At 47.1% G+C, this 27,750-nt stretch overlaps 1 protein-coding gene across 3 annotated transcripts in view; it reads right to left on the bottom strand.

The window, feature by feature from the left end:
- Positions 1-27,750, bottom strand: part of THSD4 (thrombospondin type 1 domain containing 4) — a 147,551-nt gene that overhangs the window by 83,854 nt on the left and 35,947 nt on the right. For all 3 annotated transcript variants that reach the window (XM_032950224.2, XM_032950216.2, XM_032950207.2), the window contains one exon: positions 3,920-4,056. In XM_032950224.2, coding sequence (XP_032806115.2) covers positions 3,920-4,056 — 137 coding nt within the window. The remainder of the gene's footprint in view (positions 1-3,919; positions 4,057-27,750) is intronic.

Genomic DNA, 27,750 nt, shown 5'->3' with positions numbered 1-27,750 from the left:
GGAATGGCCTGATCGTGTGTAGGCAGTTACCATGACTTGTTTTTAAACAATTTCAACAAAAACTTCGTCTAAACTTTATTAAGGAAGGCATGTTCACTCTGGAGATATAATGAGCCAATTTTGCCCAATGTGCTTTGCAAGGGAGACTTACTTGGTGAAGTGTAAATAGAGCCACTCTGGTATTGTTTTGCGTTATGATGTAATCCTGAGTATTTTCGCGTTCTGCGCTTGATATTCGGTGCCAGCAAACGACGAGCTACATTTGCTAAATGCAGCCGAGGACTCGCGCGTCCACCAGTGCCAGATTAAGCCCAGAGAGGGCCAGCTCTCTATGAAACTGTGTCAACGCTCTTTTTTCAGGTGCGTCCTTTGAGAGTTCGTCAAGAATGTGCTGTAAATGGATGTCCAGGTAGTGCTCTGTTAAATCTGTGAGAGAGTTCAGGTGGCCGGGTGGCTCCCGTATCAGACTGCTAAGCTGGCACTGCTTGCATCCCGCGTGCACATCCGAGGAGCCGCTCCTGACTAAGCCACACTGTCCAAGTGTAGTTCGTTGATGGTTTCAGCCTGGTGACAAATGACCACGTAATAAATAAATACATTTTACATTTGTTTTTTCACTTAATTTAGTTAAGCTCAAGCTTTGGAAATTAAAAACATTGGCTTCACCGTTGTGCCATTAACGTTTCCCTCTGCGACAGGACAGATGGTAATATATATGTAGCGGTGGAGTGCGGAAAGGGGGTCATTTGTAGACATCTCAGAAGCAGTTTTGCGATGTCTCCTTCCGCGGGCCATTTTCTATCACGCGGTGATGCACTAGTCCACGAGAGCTGTGAAAAGATTCTTTGTCTCATGCCAAGAGCACGATTGGAAGAAAACAATTGGAATATAATTGGGGAGAGACCAAAACAATGTAAACAAACAAGTTACGACAAAAACAATAGGCATGTAATATCTCCATTTATTTTATACATATTATTTTTTTCTGTGATTAGATGGCCATTTGGTCATAACGTGTAATCCTCATTTTTGTGTAATCGATAAAAATGTGGTGATGAACCCTCTCATGCCAAAAGGCAGCGACGGACCAGCAGTGCAGACATCCACTTTAACGAAGACGAGCACTGTGCACATCACCAAGGGAAGCCTTAATCATAACGCCACATTTACGCCGACCGCAATCACGTAACAACAACGAGGTCAATGATTTTAGAAGGATTCGGGGGCCCTGGAGAGGGAAAACAGACCAAAGGAAGGAGGCGTTTCTGTTTATTCACCGGCATGTGGAGTTTCCAGTAAAAACCAGCTGCTTTTTCACCAGACCCTGTTGAATATTGGCCGACGTTGGCGCTTGTGTGTTGGCCAATAATCACAGATAGGAATGTTTCTATCAGCGTATTGGCAAGGCTTTAAGTGAACAGAGGCCCCTGCCTTTGATTCTTTGCTCGTATTTCTAATGAGATAACAAAAATATTAACGTTTGGAAAAAAACACAAATGAATAAATTCCATTTCGTAATACGCAACGTAAGTGTGCACATACTTTGAGGACAGGGGTTGCCATGAAACGCTGAGAAAGTATTTGAAAAGTATTACTTTCAATTGTAATAATTCATTGTTCTTACAATATCAATGTAAGAGCATTATCAATGTAAGAGCAATGCATTGTAAATGTAAGAACAATGCATTGTCATTGTAAGAACAATACATTGTCAATGTAAGAACAATGTATTGTCAATGTAAGAACAATACATTTCGATTTAAATGTAAATGTGAGAACAATGCATTCTCATTGTAAGAACAATACATTGTCAATGTAAGAACAATGTATTGTCAATGTAAGAACAATGTATTGTCAATGTAAGAACAATACATTGTCAATGTAAGAACAATGGATGTTAACGTCTCAATGTTTTCTTCAAGTTGTGCCGTGTGTTCATTACGCCCCGACGTTAACTCTCCACGCGCTGCGAGCTGCTTCGGGAACTCCCAGCATGTGGCTGCAAAACGTCGGGAATCAACGAACGCGCGGAGAGCAATCGAGCGCACCCGAGAAAAAAAATCTGTGCAATGCATACAACATAGTTACGTAAAAAACGACTGCAATAGACAGTAAAGGAAGGTCACCCACCCCCCCCCCCCCCCCCGTAAAGTAAAATCACGTTACAAGTTGCCAAACACGCTCAGAGCGCATGGTGCCCACCTGTCCCGCTTACTAGAGCCCCGCAGCTAAGTTTAACGTAAATGCCCTCCATTCAAAACAACCAAGCAAAGTTAGTAGACCGATGACTGAGTTATTGTTGTTATTGTTACGTTTCGGCTACAGTTCTTTCATTCCACCCGATCACCTTGAGACGACAAAAAAAAATCACAATTTTTTTTTTTACAGAAACCCTTTAAAAGCCTCGAGGGTGAGCAGGTGCTCCGCTGGTGGCGCGCTGATGGACAGATGCCTCTCACTGCTCTCCGCCTCCTTTGGGGCTTCCAAAAGCCGTGGAGGGTAAATCGTTTGTTTACATTTTAGGCTCTCTCTTTTTGTTGTTGTTGTTGTTGTTTATGCACTCGAACATGAAATGGCAAGTCTTTAGCCAACAGCATTTGACTGTTCCCGGATAATTCACGCGAGCAATTTAAAATAAACACTCTTACGGGCTCCATTTATTTATTTGCCTATTTGTACTCGTGTAAGGGCTTTGGTAATTCTAACCCTGTGTGAGATTTACGGCTTGGCTGGATAAGGCAAACACAAAACCCAGCACGAAGTTATTTATCCAACGAGACGCATTCGTTTCTTTCCCATAATATTTTGATTGTAAACTTTTATACTGAGATCCACCAATTATTTATCTTGGTAGCTTTAATTGCTTATATTGTCAAATGGGAGAATAACATGGAGATTCTTTTGTAATGGTAGTGAAAAGCTGAAACTAAAACTGCACATTCATTTGGAGCTGTTGAATAAACTCATCGATGACTTCACGTGGATTTTTTATTTTTGGCCGTCACTTTAAAATCAAGACTTGGTTCGAAGCTTTCGTGACTGCAGGAACTACTCTTGAACCCGCCTCTACGGGGATGTATAAGGTCTGTATCTTTGTGTCTGTCTTTGTGTTGTCTTGTTTTGTCTTTGTGTTGTCTCTGTTTGTGTATCTGCCTTTCTGTCTTGGCTTTGATTTGTGTGAACCGGACTATGCGTTCTTCTGTACCTGATGATGGCTGCTTGTGTTGCAACCGAAACGTCGCCCCCTACTTGGGTGTCTATTATGTTACTTTAAAATCAATGAATTATTCCAGATTCTTGCCGTCAATTAGGCACAGGCTTTTTCTTGGAACCAAACGAACTTGAAGGATGAGACAAGGTAGAACGGACGAGTCGTGTAAGTCTACAGCGCCAAGGCCCCATGCCACAGTGATCACACTGCACACAAAGACATTCACCGCATCGCGGCCGTCTGGAACGCTCTTCCTACTGACATTAAGGAAGTCACTGGGAGCTATGCACTTTTAAATCTAGATTGAAAACACATTTATTTACAAATGCTTTTTTTTGTGTGTCCTTTGCTGTCCTTCGCCCGCCGCACCTCCGATTAACACGGTTGGCTACGTACGGTGCAAAAGAAGTTCAACACGCATACGTACGTACGTACGCATACACACAGTACACACAGCGATGAAGTCACGCGAAATCCGGCCGTGGCCTTCGCGCGGCACGAGCGCACAAACTGGGCGAGACGCGAAGGAGCACTCTCTCGCATTCCGCACGGTGCAGGCGCCACAGCGGGCCTCCGGCGCGCGGCTGTGAGAGCATTTAAATTCCGGCGAGAGGCGCCCGTGCCCATCCCGGACGGCGCGAGGGACATGGAGGGGGTGGGGGGGTTGTGGTGGCGTGGGGGTGGGGGGCGGCGCCTGCCCGATCGTACCTTGCACGTGCCCTCCATGCAGACGTCGTCCGTGCCGGGCTCGCACGGCGTGCCGTCGGTGGCCCGCTCCGCGTGCCGCACGTAGAAGCGGTAGCCCACGGCACGGCAGTTCAGCTCGCACTTCTGCTCTTCCCGCACTGCGTCGTCGCGCGCACGGCAGGAAAGAGGGGACACGCAAGGGGGAGCAGGAGCAGAACAATTAAGGATGAGCGTCGGCGCCACACACCACCGCTGCCACCAACCGACTGTTTACATTTGGTGTTTGTGCTTTAGCGTCGAGCCAAGCCCCGGTGGCGGGTGTCCGTGATCGTGTGCTTTTTGGGGGCAAGGGTTGGTGGATCATGAAAATGTGTGAAACACCAAAACACAGGAGATGGCAGCACAGCAAGTGGATTGAATCCATCTATGGACACCTATGAGTGTCATCTTCTCTTCTGCACGGTGCACTCTGGTTTCCTCCCAGGTAGCAAACATTCATCAATGGAATTGGCCGACCATCCCAATAAAAGAACCTCCGACAAAGAGGAGGTTGCCGCACTTAAAACACATTTCGTATTTCGTGCACCGTGTGCGTGTATGGTCAATTCGTTCACGCAAAAAAAATGTACGTCTCGTTTTTTTTGGGGTTCCACCGAGTCGCGGTTCTCCCGTGTTTACGGAACGATTCGCGCTCGCGGGGGGGGGGGGGGGGAACAGCGCTGCCTCCGCCGGCACGCAGGGGCATGCCAGCAATTGGGGGGGGGGTCACCCTAGAAACCCCGCCACTAATAACCTGGCCTCACGCTCGCCACGGATCCCGGGGGGGGGGGGGGGGGGGACGACAACAGGGGCCCTTGGACTCGTGCCAGGCGTCAAGTAACGTGAAACAAAACGCCCAGGGCCACGCCGAGATTTTTATAAATCCTTGTCAAAGAAACGCTCTATTCGGATATAAACCCAGCCCCTGCTCTCCAATCGCTACCCCCCCCCCCCACCACCTCCTCCTAGACAAACACCCCCCCCCCCCCCCCGCCGGCACACACTAACGCTCCGCTACTCCCAAATTCGCACCTCAATGTGGAATGATCTCTCCCGTTTTCACGGTGCACTTTTCTATTTGTACGTGGAGCCCCTTTGTCAATCAACCGCTAGAAGAAGGCCTCCCCAGGACCATACTTCCCCACGCCGGTCAGTGGAAGTTGGCAAAGGCGTTTCTATATATATGTGTGTGTGTGCAATATTCCTTAAAGTTTAGTACATTGTACTTTACAAAAGTAATATTTTAGACCCCTTGTGAATCCACTATTGGGTGAAGGCCTCCCCAGACCGTGTCGGACGTGAGGGCTGTCTGACCATACTTCAACACGCTGGTCAGTGTGGGTTGGTGAAGTAGGGGAGCCCAGACCGGTTCACATATCACACTCCATCGATGTTAGCCACGGCCGGGAATTGAACTCAGGTAGGCCACGTTCATAATGCGCCGCGCGAACCACTTCGACACCGTTCCCCCGTACTATATTATTTTTAGTACATATATAAGTTACAGAGGCAGGTCTATAAGGTGACATTTATTACGTTTCTTTGCACACAATAGCCTAACGTTTAACAGACTCCTTGGAATGGATAAAACTACATAGTTGATAAAATGCTTGGGAAAACAAGCACCATTTATCTTGGCCCGTGCCACCGGCCTGAAAGGAACAGACACATTCCCAGCAGTGAGCATCCCTCACACCACAGCTTCTAAAGATCTGGCTCACCGCGCTCATCTGATCTTGTGATACGAGCATTTCCCTGAATTAATGACAGCCCGTAATTAGCATTTGCTTAATGTCGCAATTTGTCGCCAAATCTCTCAATGCGCTTGGCAATAAGGTTTGATAGGGCAGTGATCACGCAGTAAATCAAGCCCGTTTGTTACAACCTGGCATTGTGTTTAGCCAGATGGTGCACATTCCATATTGAGAAATAATGTTCGTTCGACAGAGAACAGGTCAGCTCGGATGAGAGCTGAGATGCACGTGGCCCTGCATTAAACTCTTAGTCGATGTTTTGTGGTTTTTGTCACACGCAAAACTGCCATAGTTTATGTCACAAGGACAATTTTTTTGCAATCCTCGGTAGAAACGTTTTATGAAAACTGCCCACCACTTATTGCCCAATGAGGATGTGAAAGCCAAGCATGGACGACAGCAGAAATAGAACAGCTGTACCCACCCACCATCGCTGCCATCAACACCCGCCCATGTAATTGTGCATAGAATATCGCATCGTCACACCAAGGAAACTCCGGAACAATGTGCTTAAGCACAGAAGTGATTCCCTATTTATAGATTTTAAACAGATTGCTAACTATTTTATGTTTTTTTTACCAGGTGAGGCCCACTGAGCTTTTTTTTGTCAGAGGCAACCTGGCCACAAATGATAGCTCAACAAAGTGGCCTTCATCTTGTGAAAACGTATAGCAGCCAAATATTATAAATGGATGCTTTTAAATCTGGAGGGAAAAAAATCCATGCGACCGTGGGGAGAGACATTCAAACTCTAAATATACAGCAGGTGTCAGGGTCGGGATCGGGATCGAACCCACGACCTCCTGTATACCGGGCGAGGGAGTTGACATCTCGCCACTGCGGCGCCCCTGAACAGATGCTTGAGCTCTCTGCAATATCTGGTAATAATTTATCGTTGTTGTCTCAACACCTGGAGCGAATAAGATCCGCTTTCGCATCGCGTACTTCCCTTCCTCCTCGCTTCCTTACCGCACGTGTACGTCGCACATTAAAGTGCTCTCTTATCGTAATCCCATACATTCGTCGGTGTTTCATTTCAGCCGGCTCACAGGGTGCGTTTTAGTCGTAACGCGTTCTTGCCAGAGAAGAACGTTGGTACATTCCTGGGACATCAATACTCGTCGCTTTAAAATGTCACTCTTAAATATTTGTTCAACTGTTTTTTTTTCTGACTTATGAAACACAAATTTCCCCCTTTTTAAACGTATTTCAGTGCTCCAAGCGGCTCTTCACATGCAGACCAATGATTAAGGGGAACTCTCAAAATAACACTCGCCACAATAGTCACTAACGCTGCTGTACAATGGGCAATATACGGCAGGCTGATTGTTTCAGGCAATGAGCCCTGCCTTGCAATGTCACCTTTGATAGAAGGCCATTGGCCAACAAAGTCACTGATTGCCCAAAATATAATTCCGTTGCCAGGCACGTTTTCGGTATATGACGAGTGATTTTTTCTTGCTATGTTGTCTACACAATTCCGCCCGGAGCATGCACCGTCCGTTAAGCTGTAAACTTTCAAAGGCCTTGTATCAGAAAGTGATTACACAATTGTGTCTCCATTGGCAAATGCCCTTTACACTCTCTTTGTAAAGAAAAAAAAACGCTTGAAAAAGGAAAATCCAGAACACCGCTTTCTACACGTTTGCACATTCTGTTCGGATTAGCCAACCTAACTACTGTAATTTCAAACCCTCGGGTTAAATCAGCTTAGAACACATTTCAAATATTTCAAGGGCACAACAGCTAAATGTGTTGAGACGGTTTAAAAAAAAAACAGCAGTAGCTTCACTTGGGGAGCGAGTGGGGAGTACATCAGGAGACCGTTTGTGCGATATTACTCATCAATCGACATGGGAATTCCACAAAATACCAGCATGCACGCACACACGCACGCATGCACGCATGCACAAGGTCAAAATATTTTAGCATGAGAAACAGTGACCATCCAAACGACATTAGCTGCTCCGGTGATGGATTTTTTTTTCTTTCTGTAAGTCCACTAAACCTAAAAATGCACAGGCCTCTCAGTCGGGAGGGCACGTGGAGTGCCTAAAAATGCTTGCACAGTAAAGCATACTTTTTAAAACTTCCCTGGTTTTTTTTCCTTGTTCTTGAACGACAGAGAGCTGCTGCTGCTGCTGCTGGTGGTGGTGGTGGTGTTTTCATTGTGCCACCATTGCCCATTGGTAACAGTTTAGAGGGGACAGTGAGACGCTTCGGAAAGCTACGGTCGTGCGGTAACGGGTGAGCGCAAGAGTTAGGCGTGATGTCAGTGTTAGGGTGAGTCAGGATTTGAGTGTGAGCTAGGATTTAGAATGAGGGCTATAGTCAGGGTGTCATGGTCAGTGCGTACAGGTGCAGCCCTGCACTTTCTTGTTCATGCCACTTCTGGCGACAGGGCCTCTAGCAGGAGGACTCTAGAACGCCCCTGGATAGAGTCCCACTTGAGGGTATATGGCCTGCTCTCCCACGCTGGACAGATGAGAGATGGGTGCACCCTCACTAGTGTACAGGTTATGCTTAAGTTTACGCTCAGTTACAATGGAATTAAATTTGCTTCATAAAGTACTTAACGGAGAACACGCGAAGGTGTTGTGCACAAAATATGTCCATTACGAGATCGTAAATAAAGGGGGCCGTTACAGGAAGAGGAGGCAATAATGGAGGGGAAAGGGATTGACGAAACGGTAGCAGCGAGTCGTAAGATGCAGAGGAAAGTTTTGAATCCCAAACTTGAAAACGGGCATGAAATCAGGCTGTGTGGATGTCCCGAAGTAGCTCCAGACAATGCGGGCAGCAGCAGCAGAAGAAGAAGAAGTGGTCAGACTGTGTCAGGGGAGCACCTGAAGGCGCCGGGTGTGGGACTGGTGCAAGGAGAGACAGCCGCAAGCAAACGGATATTAAACAGGTTTATATGGTAACCAGACCCAAAAGAATAGGAATAATATGATGCAATGTGTAGCTCGTAATCAATTCACCGCCTCCCCACGCCTTTCGGTTATGGGAGTTGGGAGATCATCCTTTCAACCGCCGTACCGAGAGCACGAACCTAACGCGGTGACCTCTGGGCCGTGCGTCTGGCGTGGCTAGCCACTACGCCGCCCCAGTAGGAGGTAAAGGTTCGGGGGAATCAAGCGGACGTCCGCGGATCACGCCATTCTGGGCGCGCGTCGTCATCGTTTTCATCGCTGGCGCCGCCCAGCGCAACGATGCCCACGCGCCGCCCGTGCCAGTTCCCGGGGCGCCGGCTCGCGGTGCTCGTGCCCGGGCCCATCTCGAACCAACATCCTCGCTGCAAGAATGCCGGCGTCTGTGCGCGCTGTGGGGGGGGCCGCGCAGCGCTTGCAGTTACACGCCCTCGGACCCGACGTGCCGAACGCTTGGCGGACCGGGGGAGTGCCGCACGACTTGCCAGATAGTGGTCTCCTCCGTTGTAGAACATTTCGCTCGATTGCCAGGCCTTTTGCGTTGCGTGTTGTCATACACGAATTAACAATGATCCACAGCGGTCGTAAATAAATGAAATTATTAGCTGTGCCGTGGAATTCGTTAATTTAAAATAATGCGTAGTCGAGAGATATTGCCGTTATAAAACATGGTCTATTCAACAGAAAAAAAAAAACGGTCAATGCGACCCCAAGGTTTAGTGAGGTATGGGCAGAGATAATGTGGAAAAGAATTCCACGGTCATGTTGAGGGGGAAACATTTTTAAAGAGGAAATTGGGTATTTATTGCCACGCCTGGGGAGGGTTACAGCCATCTATTTGAGGACACTTCACATGGTCAAAGAAAAACCAAAAACTTATACACCGATCACACAGAAGCTGGCCGCACTAGGAGTGCACCGAATAGCATTTGTAACTATTTTAATGAATATAAAATACCTATTTAGGTATTTTGTCAAATTTAAAACTACATTTTTTTGACGGGTGTTTTTCTTTCTTCACAAAGCTACGAAGCCTCTGTCCCCCTTTAGGTCTTCCAAATGAAACTCGCTCTCTCTCTCTCTCTGTGCCTCCGTGCGTTCCCGGTCTCTTTGTCTCCCTCTGTGTGCCGTGTCTCTGCGGGGAGCACAAAGACGAGGGAGCGTAGCGGCACAGAAAAACAATTCGTTTGCCCGATCGCCCTCACGCCTCTTCACCGGATCACTCACATCAACGCGTCATTAACGTTGTCGGACGCGTTCAGACACGTCCGATTCAAAGCGCGACAACAACAACAACAACAGGTCTCGGGTTCATATTGCTCCGAAAACTCTGCGAGGTTTTAGCCGTGATGACTTTGCAGTCGTAAAAAAAAAAGTGTGTTAGGCAAGCACGTCCAATTAACCGATTACCTGTGAGTGCACGCTGTCATCGTGATTTTACGTGGGGTTGCCGGCAGCCTCTGATTAATGTTAGCGGGGTTTCACGTGGCGGGCGCTGTCGGCTTTTCGGCTGCGTGCGTCCGAAGCCCCTCTCTTGACGATAGCGCCGGGCGGGTTTGCATGTGACACCCACAGTTTTGATTCCAGCAGTTCCCCTAAGTGGATGTCACAGACAGTGACAAGTTCAAGCGTAGACCGTGAGGCGTCCCCTTGAGATGAATTGTTTTGATTACGGCTTGTGGTTCGACCCCAGGATCGATTATTGGCAGAATGGGAGATGTATCCCCATACTTATTAAGTATCTTATTTTCTAGCACGCGACTCGATGAACGTACGGTGATCAATGAAATCTTTGCAGTGCTACAGCCCGACCTGGTTGTCATCGCCTAGATTTGTCAAATCTGTGAATTATCCACAAGTAGTAAGTTCATACACTTCATAAAATTTACCTCCTTCGATTAAGATGTTCAGCGTATTTTTAAGTATAACATTATGACATTTTTTTCATTTTCATTTATTTGGTATAGCCCTGTGAGCCATTCGGCTCTTGAATCGGGTGCAACCGCAACAAACAAAAAACAAAAACATGAACATTGTGGCTGCATCGATGAAAATGAACAAATACCATTGCGTAGGGTTTCGCGGCTGTGCTGTGTGGTTCTCGGGTTGTAACCGCGTGTGGTCCAGCGCTTCGCTTCCTGCAGAAGCTCCCGGCGCGAAACGTCGGACACCGTGCCGAACAACACGCGGTTACGACCAGCAAAGAACTGTCGGATAATCGTAGAATAGTTATATTATTTCTTTTACTGACTTTTTTTTTCTTCCCCAGACTAGTTTTTGGTGCCTAGCAGCTGATGATGGTGGGGCAAAGGCAAACAAAAATATTCCCATGCCACTCCCAAAAAAAAATCTTCAGCTCAGAATATCCCCTGCTGCTTCGTAAACACAACATCCTTAACATTTAATACTTTTTTTATTGGACAAAAATATCAAATCACGCATTACCCGTGCTGCTTCGTTCAGGAAATGGCCAAACATAACAAAAGTCGCAACGCCGGAAAAATAGTTGACACCCGCCGACACTTTCCTGGACGTTATGACGATTGTTGCAAAGGTACGCACGTACCATGCACACACGTGTACAGCACTTGTGCCCATCACCCGCGGGATGAGGGCCGCCCTTTGCCGATCTTGTCACGGGGGTTATTTAACCGTACTTTACGCTGGTCAGTGCGAGTTTCGTGAAGGCACGAGAGCATAGATGTTTTGAATATGCAGTACAACAACAAATCGTTCTTGTTACTGCCCTCTGCTGACTACCACGTAGCACAGCCCTGCAATGACCTATGACCACTTGTCGTACTGTAGACTCACTCATGAAGAGCGAACAAAATGTAACTGATGCGCAACGACCTTGAATCACTGACTCAGTTTAATTACAGGACGTGTGTGTGTGTGTATTCAGCGCACGGGAACTCAAGATTCCGAACTCTAAAGGCGGAACAAGGGGATGATTTTGCCGCAGCCATTGATGCGGGAACTTCCCACGTTTAATAACGCGCGGTTTTAAATTTCATTGACTGGCATAGTCCCCGAATCCCATTCAAGACAGTGCCCATAGGATGCCCACTCTGAAAGTAAACTATTTTATAAAATGTTTTCAAAATTTATCATAACACGTTGGCTTTCGCGACCAATATTATCCATAATAGAGGTCAGAGAATGATTGCGGGATGATTGTGGAAGAGGCGTTTTTCACAGGATTTGTCCGGGAAAATCGTTTAAGGAGCATTTCATTATTGATCACACTTTCCCATACACTGTTGTGTGTCTGTAAATCTGATATATTTAATTCGCAGAGCCAGAATTTAGCCAAATTAAGTACATAACCAAATTTTTTGCGTTATGTTTGAGAACCCGTTTAAAAATATGTATTTGACCAGGTAAAGCCCACTGAGCTGTATAGCTCTTTTTCAGAAGCGATCTGCCCACAAATGATAGCTCAACGAAGATGGCTCATCATCGTCATGTGGACGGACATTTATCGCGGCCAAATACGTTAAAGGCATGCTGACTCCAGATGTGGAGGGAAAACCCGGAGGACCTGGAGAAAAATCTACGTCATCACGAAGAGAGCATGCAAATATACAGGCGTCAGGGTTGGGGTCGAACCCATGCCCTCCTGTATACGCGGCGAGGTAATTAACAACGCGCCACGGTGGCGCCCCTCGTTTCCCTTCGTGAAGCAGAGCCCTATGCGCGGGATTTAGTGACACGGACAGGCGCTTAAAGGGACGGCTCCCACACACAAAGTAGCCAAAGAGAGCATTACATAACCCTAACGCTCCATTCATTAGTCACATTGATCAGCAGCGATTCATTGCGCACCGGATGTGCGCCCGGTTTGCTAAAACAGACGAAGCCACAAACCGTTTGGGAATCGGTGTCACGATCACGTTGCCTAAAATTAACGTTGGAAATCTTTTTTCATATATTTTTTTTTTTATAAATATTTTTACTGCAACAGGAAGAATGTTTTTGAAGGGATGGACTTTCAAACATAGAGCCTGTGAGTGTGACTGAACAGAACACGTGTTGCCCAATCCATCTCCGTCGCTTACGCGCCCGGCTGTGAATCTTGACGTTTGCCTGAACTTACACTCATTGCTTTTGTGCATTATGTCACTCTTTAGGATTGGGTTGTCGCCTTGTCGTGGTAGAGAAGCTCGTCTGCCTCCATCACCCAGCAGGTCCAAACATGCCAGACTGGCCAAAAGGTTGAGGACAGACGAAATGGACAACCCCTGGTCCTCTGGGTTTAGGGTTGGACGCAGGGCTAACAACCCCACCACGGAAAAAAACAGAATTGTTATGGAAACTGCAACAGGAACATATTTTAAAAACCAACTAACGGCTATGGGCCTGTCTTGGGGTGAAGCAGAGAAAGCTGCTAAAGACCGTCCAGAATGGCGTGGGCTTATGCTCTGCAGGGAGTGAAGAGGGGTAAGTAAGTTAGGATTGATTCCCACAGTTATGTACGGTAAATTGTAAAATCCCCAGCGCTATTAAGACGTCTGGCCAGTGTAGATAGAGTAGGCCAATGCCCTTTAGAATGACTCTCTATAGCGCCTTCTAGTCGAGGCCTCTTCTCTCAGCAGTGGTGTGAGCAAGCAATGCAGGGCCTGAACCTGTACCTCTCATTAAAGAATAGAGATTTTACGTTCCGTTTTACTTTCACTCTCAAAACGTTATGATTGCTCTCTATATACAGTAATTCTACTATAATCACGAGCATACTTATCATTTTGTTTGAACATATGTTGGGCCCTCACCTGAATATTTAAGGTAACTATCTCGACGTCCTCAGCCACGTTACTGAGTTGAAGAAAAGGTGGCTGGAAAATCACAACATCTCCCGAGAGCGGACACAGTATTTCAAACACACGAACGTAACAAAAACGAGAGACGCACAATCCAACTCAGTGGGGGCCCGTGGGCTCCAGGTTAGAGGTGCCAACAAAGTCCATCTCGGGTTTTCCATGCTCAGGTGATGAACACGTGCAGGTGATTGCATTGAAAAACTGGAATGCACTTGCAGCGGCTTCGTTTAACAGAGCTTTCTCACACAGAGACCCACAGCCTCAAAATCGAGGCCCAGGGAGCCACAAAGAGAGCACAGACTCGCACCGAGACCCATAGCCTCACATATAGACTCAATGAGAAACTTTAATATGCTGCTAGCGGCTTCATCATTGGTTCACCTTGCTGTCTGTTACTATCACCTCAGACTGGAAAATCCAATCTGTACTTTTCAGGAACCTCAAGCTAGAGCCACAAACCATCACTGTACCTACTTCAGTTGTTACTTCGAAACCTCAGCCACGAAGTACACTTAATATTCTGTAATATTATTTTTTTTAAATCGCATTTCCCCTTAGCGCAAGAGGCAACTTGCTGTATATTGCACATGACTACTTTAAAATGCAACTCTGCACGTAATTTTAATATCCTCTTTCTCCAAACACGCTGACCACCACTGACATGCACGCTGCGTATCCCGCCAGTGTAAGGGGGGCACGTTGGAAAAACAAATATTTTCCCGTGTAAGGCGAGAGGAGGGAAGAGGAAGGGGTGTATTTGCCCACTGAACAAAGCTGCTCTCTCTCTCCCTCTCTCCCTCTCCACTCTCGCCTCTCTTTCCCCCGCGAGGAGGGCACAAGGAGAGGGTCGTTAGCGGTGCCCCTGCCTTTGCCCCGCAGTCGGCAGGCGGGATTGAGGGAGGGGAAGGGGAGAGTTACAAAGACAAAGATCCCCCGTGTAGGCTTAACAGACTGTGCTGTTAGCGAGCATCTATGAAGGCCGGCACGGTGTACGAGGGGGACGGTAGCCAACACCACGCCCGGCCCGCCTTTGCCTCCCCAAGTGGCGATGTTTGTACACCGCACCAGGTGGTCATTTGAGACTGAGTCGACCTAGGAGAGGCGAGTTACTCACACGGAGCCACATTCACTGGCCGCCACCAATCCCCGAGGGCCGACTCACCGCGTCACCGACCGTGGCACCCTTCCCCGCGCTCAGAAGTGAAAGGGAGGACTTTGACGCTGGATGTACGTGTTGCGCACGTTTTATTTTCCTCTTTCCCCAGACATCGATGGCCCCATGCGAAGTCCATTTCCAGCGCACGCGCGAACACCTCTCCCGAACGGCCCTGATGGGGGGTGGGTGGGTGGCGTAGCGTCGCAACGACATGCACATTTCACGTCGGCACGTCCCAGTTTCTGTTACGCTCGAGCGAAACGCTCAAAAGTGTTTGCAGGACCGCCGCAGCAGAGGGCTTCGATGGCGGGAGTAGGGATTTTTTTGTTTGTTACGGCCACAATCTTTTTGCCAACGATTAGCCCTCCAACCCCCCTCCTACCTCTCGTGCCTCCTAGTAAATGGATTCCACGTGTGGGAACCACCGACCGGTCTGAGCGTGGGGACAATGCGCTGCTTTCTGCACGGGGTCGCCCAGTCGCACCGTCGTACAACGCTCAGCACGTGAACCTCGTGAAAGGTTTAACTAAGTATAGAATCCGTGCAGAGAGCTGCTAACTTGGTTTTTAATAGCTTCCAGAAACAACTTCGACGCGAGGTAGTTCAAAAACGCAAAACTCTCCACTCGCATGCATAGACACACAAAAACAGAGACAAAGATCCCCCGTGTAGCCTTAACAGACTGTTGGGGCAAGTGCTGTTCGCGAGCATCTATGAAGGCCGGCGCGGCACACGACGGAGTGGGTGGCCAGCACCGCACCCAACCGCCTGTGTCCCAAGTGGCGATGTTTACACATCGCACCGGGTACTCATTTGAGGCCGAGTCAACCTAGGGGAGGCCCAGGACCGGTTCAGATAATCGTCACTCGTGTTGGCTGTGAGCGGGAATTGAACTGGGGTCACCGGGTTCATAGCGTAGCGCACTTACCGCTACACTACAGCTCGCCATACATACACGCACGCATACACGAGCAATAATGAGAGAATTCCAATAACTTTGCGTGTTTTCGGTGACGAGGACGGAAATGGAGATGACCGTGCAGGTCAAAGATCACTCGTAAATGTGTCCCAAAGTGTCTTCTCAGGAATGCCCATCTCCTCCCCTGGTGGGAGACCCAGTGCTGAGACACAGTGTGCCCACAGGGTCACACTCTGCCACACGCTGCGCCGCGTCCACTGTGGATTTACTGCGCGCGAGGTGCAACTTTGCGGCAACATCCTCTCTGCGCTGGAATTTCTACTTGCGTAGCGGGCGGGCGGGCGGGCGGGCTCTCCGCGATGCGCTTCTCGGTTCGCGCGGCCGCGACGCCCCTCGGCGTTTCGCTCCCCGTGCCGGGAGGAGGAAGAAGAACCTCCTCCCGGCACGTGGAGCGACAAAAAAAAACCGGTCGGGCGGCACGGGGAGCCGTAATTTGTGTTGAACCCAATTTTTGCATATCTCGCGCGACGAAAACAACATATCGTGTGTTCGGCAAAATCGTCGGCAAAAAAATCTATTCCAGATGAGGAGCTACAGATGTTATGATTTTTTTTACAGTTATTAGAATTCCTTCACATTTTCTGCGTGCATCTGGCTGTGGGGTTTAGTTTATTTGAGAATATATTTCCATACAGTAGTTTTAATAGAATATTTCCATTGAGCTTGCCAACGTAGGATTTTTTTTTTGCTTGCACATTTTGCATCAAGTCTATATGAAGTTAATAATTGAATCAATCGCTCAATTACAATGCTTTCAACATTCGACAGCCCGCTTTTATTCATTGTCAATACTTTTTTTAATGATAATTGATTCACCTCCCAATTGTCGCCCAACAAAAGGCAATTTCTAAATCGTTGCATCATTACGACGCGGTTTAGTTGATAACGATTTCCACCTTCGGCATTTGGGTCTCAGACACGGACATACAGCGGTCAGCATTATGCAAGTAAGGCTCAGAGGTTATTAATGCAGTGGATGAGTGATATCCTGTGAAAATCTGCAATCGGTCAAAGGAGTGACATGGGTGCCAATGTTAATGCAGTGAAGCTTCTCATTTAGAGCAGATGTGAGGATGTTCTAGTTTTCATTTTCTCTCCGACCAATGCGTTCCCCTTTCTGTATGTCGGCGAAAATTCAAGCATGTACCTCCTTCGTATTTGCATGTTGAGGAAAACAATACACGGGTTTGGACTCATATTCTTTGGTTCTTTCGGTAAAGTCACGTAGGTGGAAAAAATGATGATGATTGCTTGTGTTGCAATCGAAACGTCGTGATTTAATTTATTTTATTATTATTATTATTTTCCCACCTACGTGACTTTACCGAAAGAACCAAAGAATATGGATCCTTGCAGTCACGAAAACTTCAAATCTAGAATGGGTTTGGACTCAACCCACGGTCGGTAGTCAAGACTCAGAGTGACATCAACTTCCTGTGTGGGAGCTCGATGGCCTGTTGCATCATGTGGACCTCACGTGAGGGATGGTGACGGCCTGAGTAGGCTTTCGTCCAGAAGTCGATAGATCATGGCTGGCGATGATAATGGAGCGATTTGGAAATTGCATCTAAATATATAGAATCGGAATATTTATTTGTATTGGAGGAATCTGATGAGCTATGAAGCTTTTTTTCCCACAGATGTTCAGTAGGGGCAGGTTAGAACGTTACGACAATATTACCCTCTGTCAGAGTGAATCTAAACAAATATACCAAACAAACTGGTCCATTAAATTTTGATTTAAAGCTTTCGTGACTGCAGTAATTCATATTCTTAGTTTTTTCGGTAAAGTCACGTTGAAGAGAAACAACAAAATAACAAAATATATATAAAACAATAAAAATTCTCACGACGTTTCGACCATAACTCAAACGGTCATCATCAGGTGTGTCGGTTTGCATAAATTTATTTTGAAAACGGCATATTTATTTATATATATAAAAAAAATAACGTTTGCGTCACGCGCAACGATTGGCTGTTTGCCAGGACAAGTCCATCTATTTTTTGAAAAGAGGAGGGGGGAGACGAAATTTGTTTTTATGTATGCTGTCTGAAAGCCACTGTAAGCGTGAACAATCAATCAAGAACTGAAATGATTTATCAAATCTTTCCAATGATTGCTAAGATAGAATCCATCTTCTCGGTTGAAATTGTCTCTGTGTTTGTATATGTGGATAGCCTCATGAACGAATCTCTCATGGAAGCCAGATGGCTTACAAAGAACCTCCGTCTTGGAAAAGTCAATGGCATGTGAGCCTACTGAATTAGAACAATGATCTGCTACGGCCGAGGTGTTGGTCCTACCGTGTTTAAGGTCTGCTTTATGTTCACGAATGCGGTCCGAGATATGGCGTTTGGTTTCTCCAATGTAACTACTACCACAGAGGCAACTTAGTTTGTAGACACCAGGGTATTGTATGTCCGGAATCACATCTTTTACAGACGGAACCAGATCACGGATTTTATGTAATGTGTTGAAACGGACCTGGATCTTGTGTTTATTCAAGATTTTGGAGATCTTTTTTGTGATCCCAGCAATGTAGGGTAAAGTGATGGTTTTGAAAGGCTCCTCAAGAGGGTTCTTCTTCATGGTTTGAGTGATAGCAGTGAACTCAAGCACGTACACCAAGCTCTTAGGGCTAATGGTTACTCCGACTATACAATCCGCAAAGCTATCACTCAAACCATGAAGAAGAACCCTCTTGAGGAGCCTTTCAAAACCATCACTTTACCCTACATTGCTGGGATCACAAAAAAGATCTCCAAAATCTTGAATAAACACAAGATCCAGGTCCGTTTCAACACATTACATAAAATCCGTGATCTGGTTCCGTCTGTAAAAGATGTGATTCCGGACATACAATACCCTGGTGTCTACAAACTAAGTTGCCTCTGTGGTAGTAGTTACATTGGAGAAACCAAACGCCATATCTCGGACCGCATTCGTGAACATAAAGCAGACCTTAAACACGGTAGGACCAACACCTCGGCCGTAGCAGATCATTGTTCTAATTCAGTAGGCTCACATGCCATTGACTTTTCCAAGACGGAGGTTCTTTGTAAGCCATCTGGCTTCCATGAGAGATTCGTTCATGAGGCTATCCACATATACAAACACAGAGACAATTTCAACCGAGAAGATGGATTCTATCTTAGCAATCATTGGAAAGATTTGATAAATCATTTCAGTTCTTGATTGATTGTTCACGCTTACAGTGGCTTTCAGACAGCATACATAAAAACAAATTTCGTCTCCCCCCTCCTCTTTTCAAAAAATAGATGGACTTGTCCTGGCAAACAGCCAATCGTTGCGCGTGACGCAAACGTTATTTTTTATATATATAAATAAATATGCCGTTTTCAAAATAAATTTATGCAAACCGACACACCTGATGATGACCGTTTGAGTTATGGTCGAAACGTCGTGAGAATTTTTATTGTTTTATATATATTTTGTTATTTTGTTGTTTCTCTTCAACGTGACTTTACCGAAAAAACTAAGAATATAAACTGGTCCATTGTTCAGCACAGCGAGACACACACACACACACTAACCACTATGATGCTATTACGCCAACCCAAGTCACCTCTCCAGTGATGACAATGAATACGTGCTTTCCTTTCTATTTTTAAATAACCTCCCTCTGACTTGAACCTCCCTCTGATGTCCGCAAGCTGCGCGAGCCCTACGCAAGAGGTCAGCAAAACCTGTCCGCGGAACACAAACACCGCCCCCCCCGCCGCCAACCCGACCACAGACCCACAGGGGCTTTTGTTGGCCCACTCCACGAACCCACGGACGCTAGGCATCACGGTGTGCGTGAGCCAGTCGACACAACTGACGGGACCACGGGAAAACAAGGCGACTACGCAACCCTCCTCCTCCGCCTTTCTCCTCGTCTCCTCCTCCCGCTCGCAGAGCGGTAGAGCTGCCGCCGCCACGCCGCGCACGCACGGCGCGTGTTTGCCCTGCGCCTGGCAGATTAGCGGTCGGTATCCATCACCTGCCATACCGAGTGCTTTTAAGAGGCAGGTCGAAGGGGCCGAAGGTCAACTCTAAGGGTAAACGACTCTTCCCTCGGAACAAGGAGCTCTCTTTGCTCACTGCGGACCACACACACACGCACGCACTCGGCAAAACATGAGCCATGACTCAAATGAAACCTTCAATCGTAACTTTCGTCACGGTGACGTAGCGTGGCTGGCATGGGACCTGGTGCGCTGAATGTGATGGGACCCACACTCTGCCCGTCCAACTCTTTGTAAAATAATAACAACAACACAGGAAAGCTGCGTTGTGTCCGAAGACTCTCTTTCAACAGGCTCCTGCGTTGGGATGTTTGGCCAATACAAATTCCATTTCTATGGGAGGAAATCGGAGGACCCAGACAAACCCCATGTACAGAACAAGGGCATGAACATACAAACTCCACGCAGCAAGGCACCCAAGTCAGGAATCCAACCCAGGCCCTTCTCACCGTGAGGCACAAGTGTTACGACTTTGCCCACCACCCTGCCACGCCCACCACAGCCCGGGCCCCTGAGATCCTGCGGCCACCGTAGGGCCCCGGTGCAGTTGCACCGCCTGCACACCCAGTAGCGAACGCCACTGCCTCGACGCCGGCTCCGGGACCACGTGCGCCGAGAGCTTCGCCATAACCTGGGAGCCGACGATCTCCGGAGTCGTGCCACGAACACGCCTCTACGATTACAAATATTTATTTTCCCCTCCCTAATGGACGACTCCACAGTGCCGCTTAATTCGAACGTATATTTTCCAAGCGTAAAGCAGCCAGGGCCGGGGTGATTGCAACAATAAACACATATCCGCGTTTGTGTGTGTATATATATAATGTCCAAAGTTAATAGGAGCAAAATACTAATTTATCTTTATATTTGGCTGGATGCTGAACACGCCGATGTGTGTATAGATAACAGATATAGCTCTGCCTTTCATCACTAAGTGGCGATGGCAAAAAAACACAGCGCTTGTGCCAGGCTTGGTGCGGACTGAGGCAAAATAGAGTGAAGGTTCACTGAACGAGGTTAGCGTACAGACAACAACAAAAAAAATAATGCAAATGTAGAATGCGCATTCCATCCTAGGATCCCAGTGCGCAATGCATGAAAAGCAGGAAAGTAAAACAGAACCAGGGCAAGCGACTAAACTAAAGAGTGAAGGCCACTTTAAAGAGACGGCGTTATGGGTCAACAGAGTAGAGTGATGAGCGTGTAAACACGGCACACGAGCACACAAACGCACACAAAGGCCCCCCCACCCCCCCCCCCCCCGATTTATCCGAAGAGACCTGCTGGCGCGAGTGCCGTTAGTTGAGCACAAAGTCACCAAGGCGCACGATGGGGCAGTGCGAACCGCACCCACGGCCGGACGCCTCCGTCTCCCCAGTGCGCGCGTTAACACGCCGTGGCAGTGAGGCGGCACTGAGGGCACACCTGAATCACACGGATGGGAAACAGGCACGTTGAACTGAGCGCACGGGACGCCAGCTGAAAAGTGCCACAGAGCGGCAGTGGAGAGGGGGCCGTGCGCGTGGAGTGACGCTGCAGCGGCGAGGGGAACACGTGAACGAGAGAGAGCGTTCTAGCACGGAGGCTTTCGCGGCCACTATTATCCACAGTAAAGGTCCATAATTGTAAATGTTGTGGGTTTACTCTCCGACGCACCGGTGTGCTGCACTAGTAACGGACTGGCATGTTTTGTTTACGCGACAAACCTTAATAAATTGGCTGTGTCGGGTGGTGGCGGGTTTAACGACGCACCTCTATTCGTGCGATTTAACCCAAAACCTCTATTATAGGGAGAGCGTGCAAGTCAGAGACATCACGTTGACCCAGAGACCTTCATATTGCAGTGAATAGATCATGGCTGCTGCTGATGATGATGATGATGGCGATGATGAAAACGCACCCGAGTCTAGGGGAGGACAGGGGCTCAATTACGATTTATATTGCGCGTGCTCAGGCATTTAAAACCAGGATAGCCAGGGTTGCAGCACGGGTTCACTGACCACTAGGCTAGGGGTCGGCAAGCTTACGGCCCTTAAAGAGCCGCACACGCGCGGATCTTTAAGGGTCACTTCGCGCCGTTGTTTATGAAGGGCCACCGTCTCGTATCCACCACGTGATGCGTTGCGGCTCTTGAAATATGGAGGTTTAATTTTTTTCGATTAAAAAAATGGCTCCTCTTCTCATTCTTGTTGCCGACCTCTGCACTGTGCTAATGCCAACGAAGACAACAATCCCCATACTGCCAGACAGATGGTTGCAAAAGTGCTGTTAGTAAGCACTTATTGGAGGCCAACTTGGCGCACGAGGGGGTGGCGTGGCCAGCCCCTCCGCATATGGCTGCCCGCTGCTGATATTTACCGTAAATGCCAGACCAGCTACTCATTTGAGGCTGAGTCAAGCTAGGGGAAGCCGAGAGCTGGTTAGGCTATAACCCACCACTGACATTACCTGTTACGCTTACTGCACCCACCTCCCCTTATCTACACAAACAAACATATGGCTGGACTGTGTATGTGCTTGGCTCAAGCGAACATCCACACATGTGTGTCGTCTCAACCTCGTGGGGCTCATCAGCCTGACACAACCACAGTGGTCTGGCCAAACATATGTTACACTGAAGTCTGCACACATTGTGGGCCCACTTACTTAAGACACCGTAAACTTAGCAAAAATTTTTTTTTTGTCCTTGGACGATGATTGACTGCCTAATTTACTCTATACAATAAATATACCCAGTGTTTCTGTGCAACGTCTTGAGATGTGGTTGCGTTCATATGCCATATCAATCCAAATTCTCCATTGTATTTGGATGCTACCGTGGAGTAATTGTTAGCACACTGGACTTACAGTCCAGGGAGTCACCGGTTCAATTCGATCTCTCCCCACGTGGTCGTTGAAGCAATTCAGCAAGTTTCTTAAATCCTCCCCATCAGCATCTTTGTTCTCCAAGCAGTGCCAACGGGTAACTCCGAAGGTCGCCTGCATGTTGGGGTAGAGTGTGGGGATTCCTCCCACCTCTTCCAAGATATCTGGCATCGTGCGGAAGAGTAGGCCAAACACCGTGGAGACGGGGGGACCCTCGAGGGCTCCCTCTCGCAGGGCTGCACTTTAACCTTGACCCCTAGACACATTGTCTTTTTCCACCAGCATGAAAATGTTTTCGGTGGCGAGGGGGTTGTCTCGAATAAAAGCAATCCAGCGCTACGCGCATCCTAGCCGGGACGCGCACGCACGCACGCACGCACGCCCGCACGTACGCACGCAAGCAATAACCGCACGTGTTTCTTATGAAAAAAAAATACTGGATGTATGTTTCACTTACACGTGTTTCTTCTTTGTGGTGTTTGCGGTCAAATATACTAATCACGACGTAATGCTACTTGACGGACCGGAACGGCTTTTTGGTAAAATGCCGAGGTAGGGCATATCCCCCCAGAGAGAGCTGCGTGATCACTCGGGGCTACCTACACTAGAACCTTTGTGCCACGTGTCAGCCAGATGTGATCGCAGTCATGCACAACGCCTACCTGTGCCCTTCTCCGCTATTCAAAAGGTAAAGGCGGAGCCCTGCATTTGCACGCTCACTCCACTGTTGGTGGAAGGGTCTCCGCTAAAAGGTCGCTATAGAGAGCCCCACTCCCAGTGGATAATTATGGCCTACTCTTTCACGCTGGCCACACGTTTTGGAAGCGGTGGAAGACACATGTTACCCCAACTACAAGCGAGCTGTCGATCTCGACTTCTTGTGGAGTACCCATTTTCGTGCTGGGTGGACAGAGGCAGTGGGCGGGGGGTGGGATTTAAGATCTAGATTTGAAGTTTTCGTGACTGCAGGGATCAATACTCTTTGGTTCTTTCGGTAAAGTCACGTAGGCATAAAATAAAATAAATTTATTTTTATTTTATTAGGGATTTAAGATGTTATGCTATGCAGTGAGATCAAATGGAACCGACGACCTCTGGATTGTGTGCTAACCATGACACCATGGCAGCCACCCTCCCTGATTTAAACACGTATTATTCACGTGACAAACATTGGTAACATACATATTAATTCTGAAATGCTATAAACGGCTATTTTAATTCAACAAACCTCTACTTACTATGATTACAAACGGAATTATATAGTTTTATTTTTAAACGTACCACATCATAATGTCCATTTCCTAAAATGCTAATTTTTGCACGTTTAGAAAATTTAAACATATTTCCCCCTTTAAAACACAAGGGTCTACCTCCCTATTAACTTGTTGGCAGGAATTGCATTACTCACACACACACAGATGTCGCAAATTGAAACAAGACTTGGCTTTACAGAATTAATATATACAGCTGTCGAGATGAGACATTCTCCAGATAAATTCTACATACATTGGGACTGGTATGACCGTGTTTCTGCAGAAAGACCGATTGGGTAAACCTTCATGGGTCTATTACCTTGGCAAAACTCTGAATTCCATGAGTAGTGAAAAAAACGAAGAACTGCGGTCTATACGAACACACCAAGTAGTCTATAAAACTTGTAGAAATGTGAACCTCACGTTGTAAAAGCAGAGTGATAACGTGGCCCCTGTAAAATATGAATAATAATAAATAATAATAACCCTCTATCGATCCACTGCCGGATTATGGTATATGCCTTGGTGTGTCCGTCTTGGGGGGTTGTTTGACCAAACTTTACCACGCTGGGCAGTGTTGGTTGGGAAAAGGGGAATCCAAGACGCGTCCAAATATCACTCGCCGCTGATATTAGCCGTGGACAAAAAAACCTCCTCAGTTCACTGGGTCAATGGTGCAGTGCCACCTCTCTAACCCCACTGTGAATTACCACCAGCAGCAGCCTTAGTCAATCCATTGCTGGGTGAAGACCACACCAAGCCTCTGCCTTACATAATATTCCACCTGGCAACAGCACACAAACCAATACAATATATTGCACATGCCTTTAACATATTTTGTTTGAGGCAAAATACCAAAAACCTCTATTTTACATTATGAGACCTCCTTTGCCAGTAACAAGATATAGTAATAGGTTTTACCCTTTTAACTGGCACAAAAACTGACACCTTTGTTCAAGGCATCATGTTTGCAATAACCGCAACACAAGCAGTCAAAATGCAAACAAAAGAGACAACTCTGATAATAATATGCACTGTCCTTGAATTTGATTGGTCCACACCCGAGACGGCTTTTCTTAGAGCCTAGTCTCCACTGGTGTTGGATCAAAAGAAAAGCCGTCTCGGGTGTGGACCAATCAAATTCAAGGACAGTGCATATTATTATCAGAGTTGTCTCTTTTGTTTGCATTTTGACTGCTTGTGTTGTGGTTATTGCAAACATGATGCCTTGAACAAAGGTGTCAGTTTTTGTGCCAGTTAAAAGGGTAAAACCTATTACTAAACCTCTATTTTAACAATAATGAAAAAATAAAGCCTGTAGTCTTCGAGCACAAACACAAAGAAAACACACCGCCATCGTTCACAGAGCCTAAAAGGAGCCAGAGATTGACATTACATCAGTGGGCTGTAGACTCACGTAACGGCTCTTCTTCTGAGCACAGAGAGGGCAGCCGGTTTGACTGACATTGTGAGACCACACTTTACGATGCGGTGCCTTGCTTTAGCAGACGATTAACTCATACGCCATCGAGATTCAATGAATCTCTGTAATCGGGCCTCGTTCGTTGGCAGGGACCCATTCTCACTTTCTGTCCCCGTGGACATCGCTCACACCGGGCCACCGCTCACACCGGGCCACCGCTCACACCGGACCACTGCAAAGTGGAGTAGAGGATTCTGAGCGTCTCGTGACCGGTGGTTTTGCGAGTCAATTAGTGCCCCTATCCAGAAAAAAAAGTTCACCACATGATTACAAATATATACTGGACAATCTACATAACTTAATGCTAGAGACACCTGCCTATTATTAGAATTCAGCTTTTTTTATGAATCCTGAATCACAGCTGATCATTTGGGCCACGCATGTTATTTTTGCGAATCTGGGACCCTTTCTGAGCTACCTTGGGCCCTGCGATTTTGGGCTCAGTTTTCTCACGGCTGGGGTGCCCACCGCCGCTCGGTCACGGCGGCGCACGGACTGCAGCTGCCCAAACAGCGCCGGGCGAGTGCCAGGCGGATCGCCGCTGGAGGGGCTAGCGTCAAAACGGCGTCTCGCAAACATTGGCCAGCTGTTCACTCCTTCGTCGGCACACATCATTACCCGGGCCTTCACTTCACACGGTCCGCTTAGCCGTCTAAACTACCCCGATCCCACAGTGCATCGGCAGGAACCCAATCAGCGACTTTGCTTTGACAGATCTCCGGCAGTAATTGCCCGTAATGTAAAATAACATCCGACCTCCCTTGCGGTTGTATTGACAGTTTACCAGGCGTGGTTTTATTTATTTGATTTTGTGCTTATTTCCAGGAATTTTAATTCACTTCACAATGCTGCATATAATTTGTTGCGTAAATTATTGAAATTGTTGTTTTACATATTAATTGTAATAAATATATCATGCAGAGGAGATTTTATGGTGGGCAGCCAAAATCCATTCGTTTCTGATTAGTTTCCAAAATAACGTTGAGCTTTTAGGTTAATCAAATGCTGAAAGCCTATCTCCCCATGCCGTGTCAGTCATGGGGATTGTTTCACCATACTTCACCGCGCTGGTCAATTCGTGTTGGTGAAAGGGGGACTCGAAACTGATTCAGATGTCAATGGCCACTGATGTTCGTGGGAACTGAACTCAGAGCGCCGTCGTAGTGAAGTGCTATAACCACTGCCTTATCGCGCCGTCTAATATTATTACATAGTTATTTTATATATATAAGGAAGTAGGAACCCACATGTGGCTATATGCCATTAAAAGTTGGTGGGAAAATCGATAGCACGGTACTATATGCATAAAAATGTAATGATTAATTTCAAAAAGTTACCCTTTTCAAGAACAGGGTCAAATGTATGGATCGTTTATATTTTGTTCAATAATTGCATTTCTATCCATTTGTATTAGAAAATAGTCTCTGCGCGACAAAACCATCCAATTGCCGGCAATCAGAAATTTTATTTGTGAAACGGAGCATCAATCACAACACTACAGGGGCGGAGCCAGGATTTCAGGCCGGGGTGACATTCAACAAATGTTAATTTCAAGAATGATTAGAGAGTCAGGCTGTTGAACTAGACGCCATCGGTTGGCGACACACTCTGACAATGCAGTTGCACGGAGTCCGCCAGACCGAGTGTCGTACACTTATACGCAGAATGTCACCCCTGTCACCCCCCCCTGGCTCCGCCCCAGACAACACACGACTAAGCGGCGGTGGTCGTCAGAGGGAAACAATTCGTTGGGGGAAGCGGAAAGTTTAATCAAACGTGCAATTACCTTTTAAAGCTTTCGTGACTGCAGGGATTCATCTTCTTGGTTCTTTCGGTAAAGTCACGTAGAAGGAAAATAATAAAGCAATTGTACTATGTTTCATTTTATTATTTTATTAATTCCCTTCTACGTGACTTTACCGAAAGAACCAAGAAGATGTACAATTTCCTTTTCATACAAAGTTACAACTCCTTATTTTATTGGAAAGACAGTGAGTGTTAGGACATTTAAACTACATTTTACCGGGCCCACTGAGCTACGTAGCTCTTTTTCAGAAGCGACCTGGCCCACAAATGATCGCTCAACGACGAAGTGGCTTATCATCACGTGGTAATTTACAGCGGCCAAATACGCGAAACGCGTGATGTTGATTCTAAATGTCGAGGGAAAAACCGGAGGACCTGGAGAAAAATCCACGCGAGCATGGGGAGAGAGAGACACCGCAAACTCCAAATATACAGCAGGCGTCAGGGTCGGGATCGAACCCATGACCTCCTGCATACCAAGCGAGGTAGTTAACATCTCGCCACAATGGCGCCCCTTATACTTAGTGTGTAAGTATTCTATATACTTCAGACAGCAGCATCTACCCTCACAATGGGACTTAATCGAAACAAATCCGGCGTCTAGTCTTTATAAACTCAACCTGAAAGGTATACAAGGAAGAGGGATGCTAAAGGTTACATTACCCTTCCAAATGGGACACAGGCCTTGCTTTACTCGATACAGCTGTGCACGTTCTAGTATTAAACCGGTATCGTCAG

The sequence above is a fragment of the Petromyzon marinus genome, chromosome 1 (genome assembly GCF_048934315.1).
Source record: "Petromyzon marinus isolate PM22_M1 ecotype Great Lakes invasive population chromosome 1, UKy_Petmar_22M1.pri1.0, whole genome shotgun sequence".
NCBI classification, from domain to species: Eukaryota; Metazoa; Chordata; class Hyperoartia; order Petromyzontiformes; family Petromyzontidae; genus Petromyzon; species Petromyzon marinus.
Note: the sequence above shows the minus strand (reverse complement) of the source record. Positions and strands in the feature narration are given on the sequence as shown.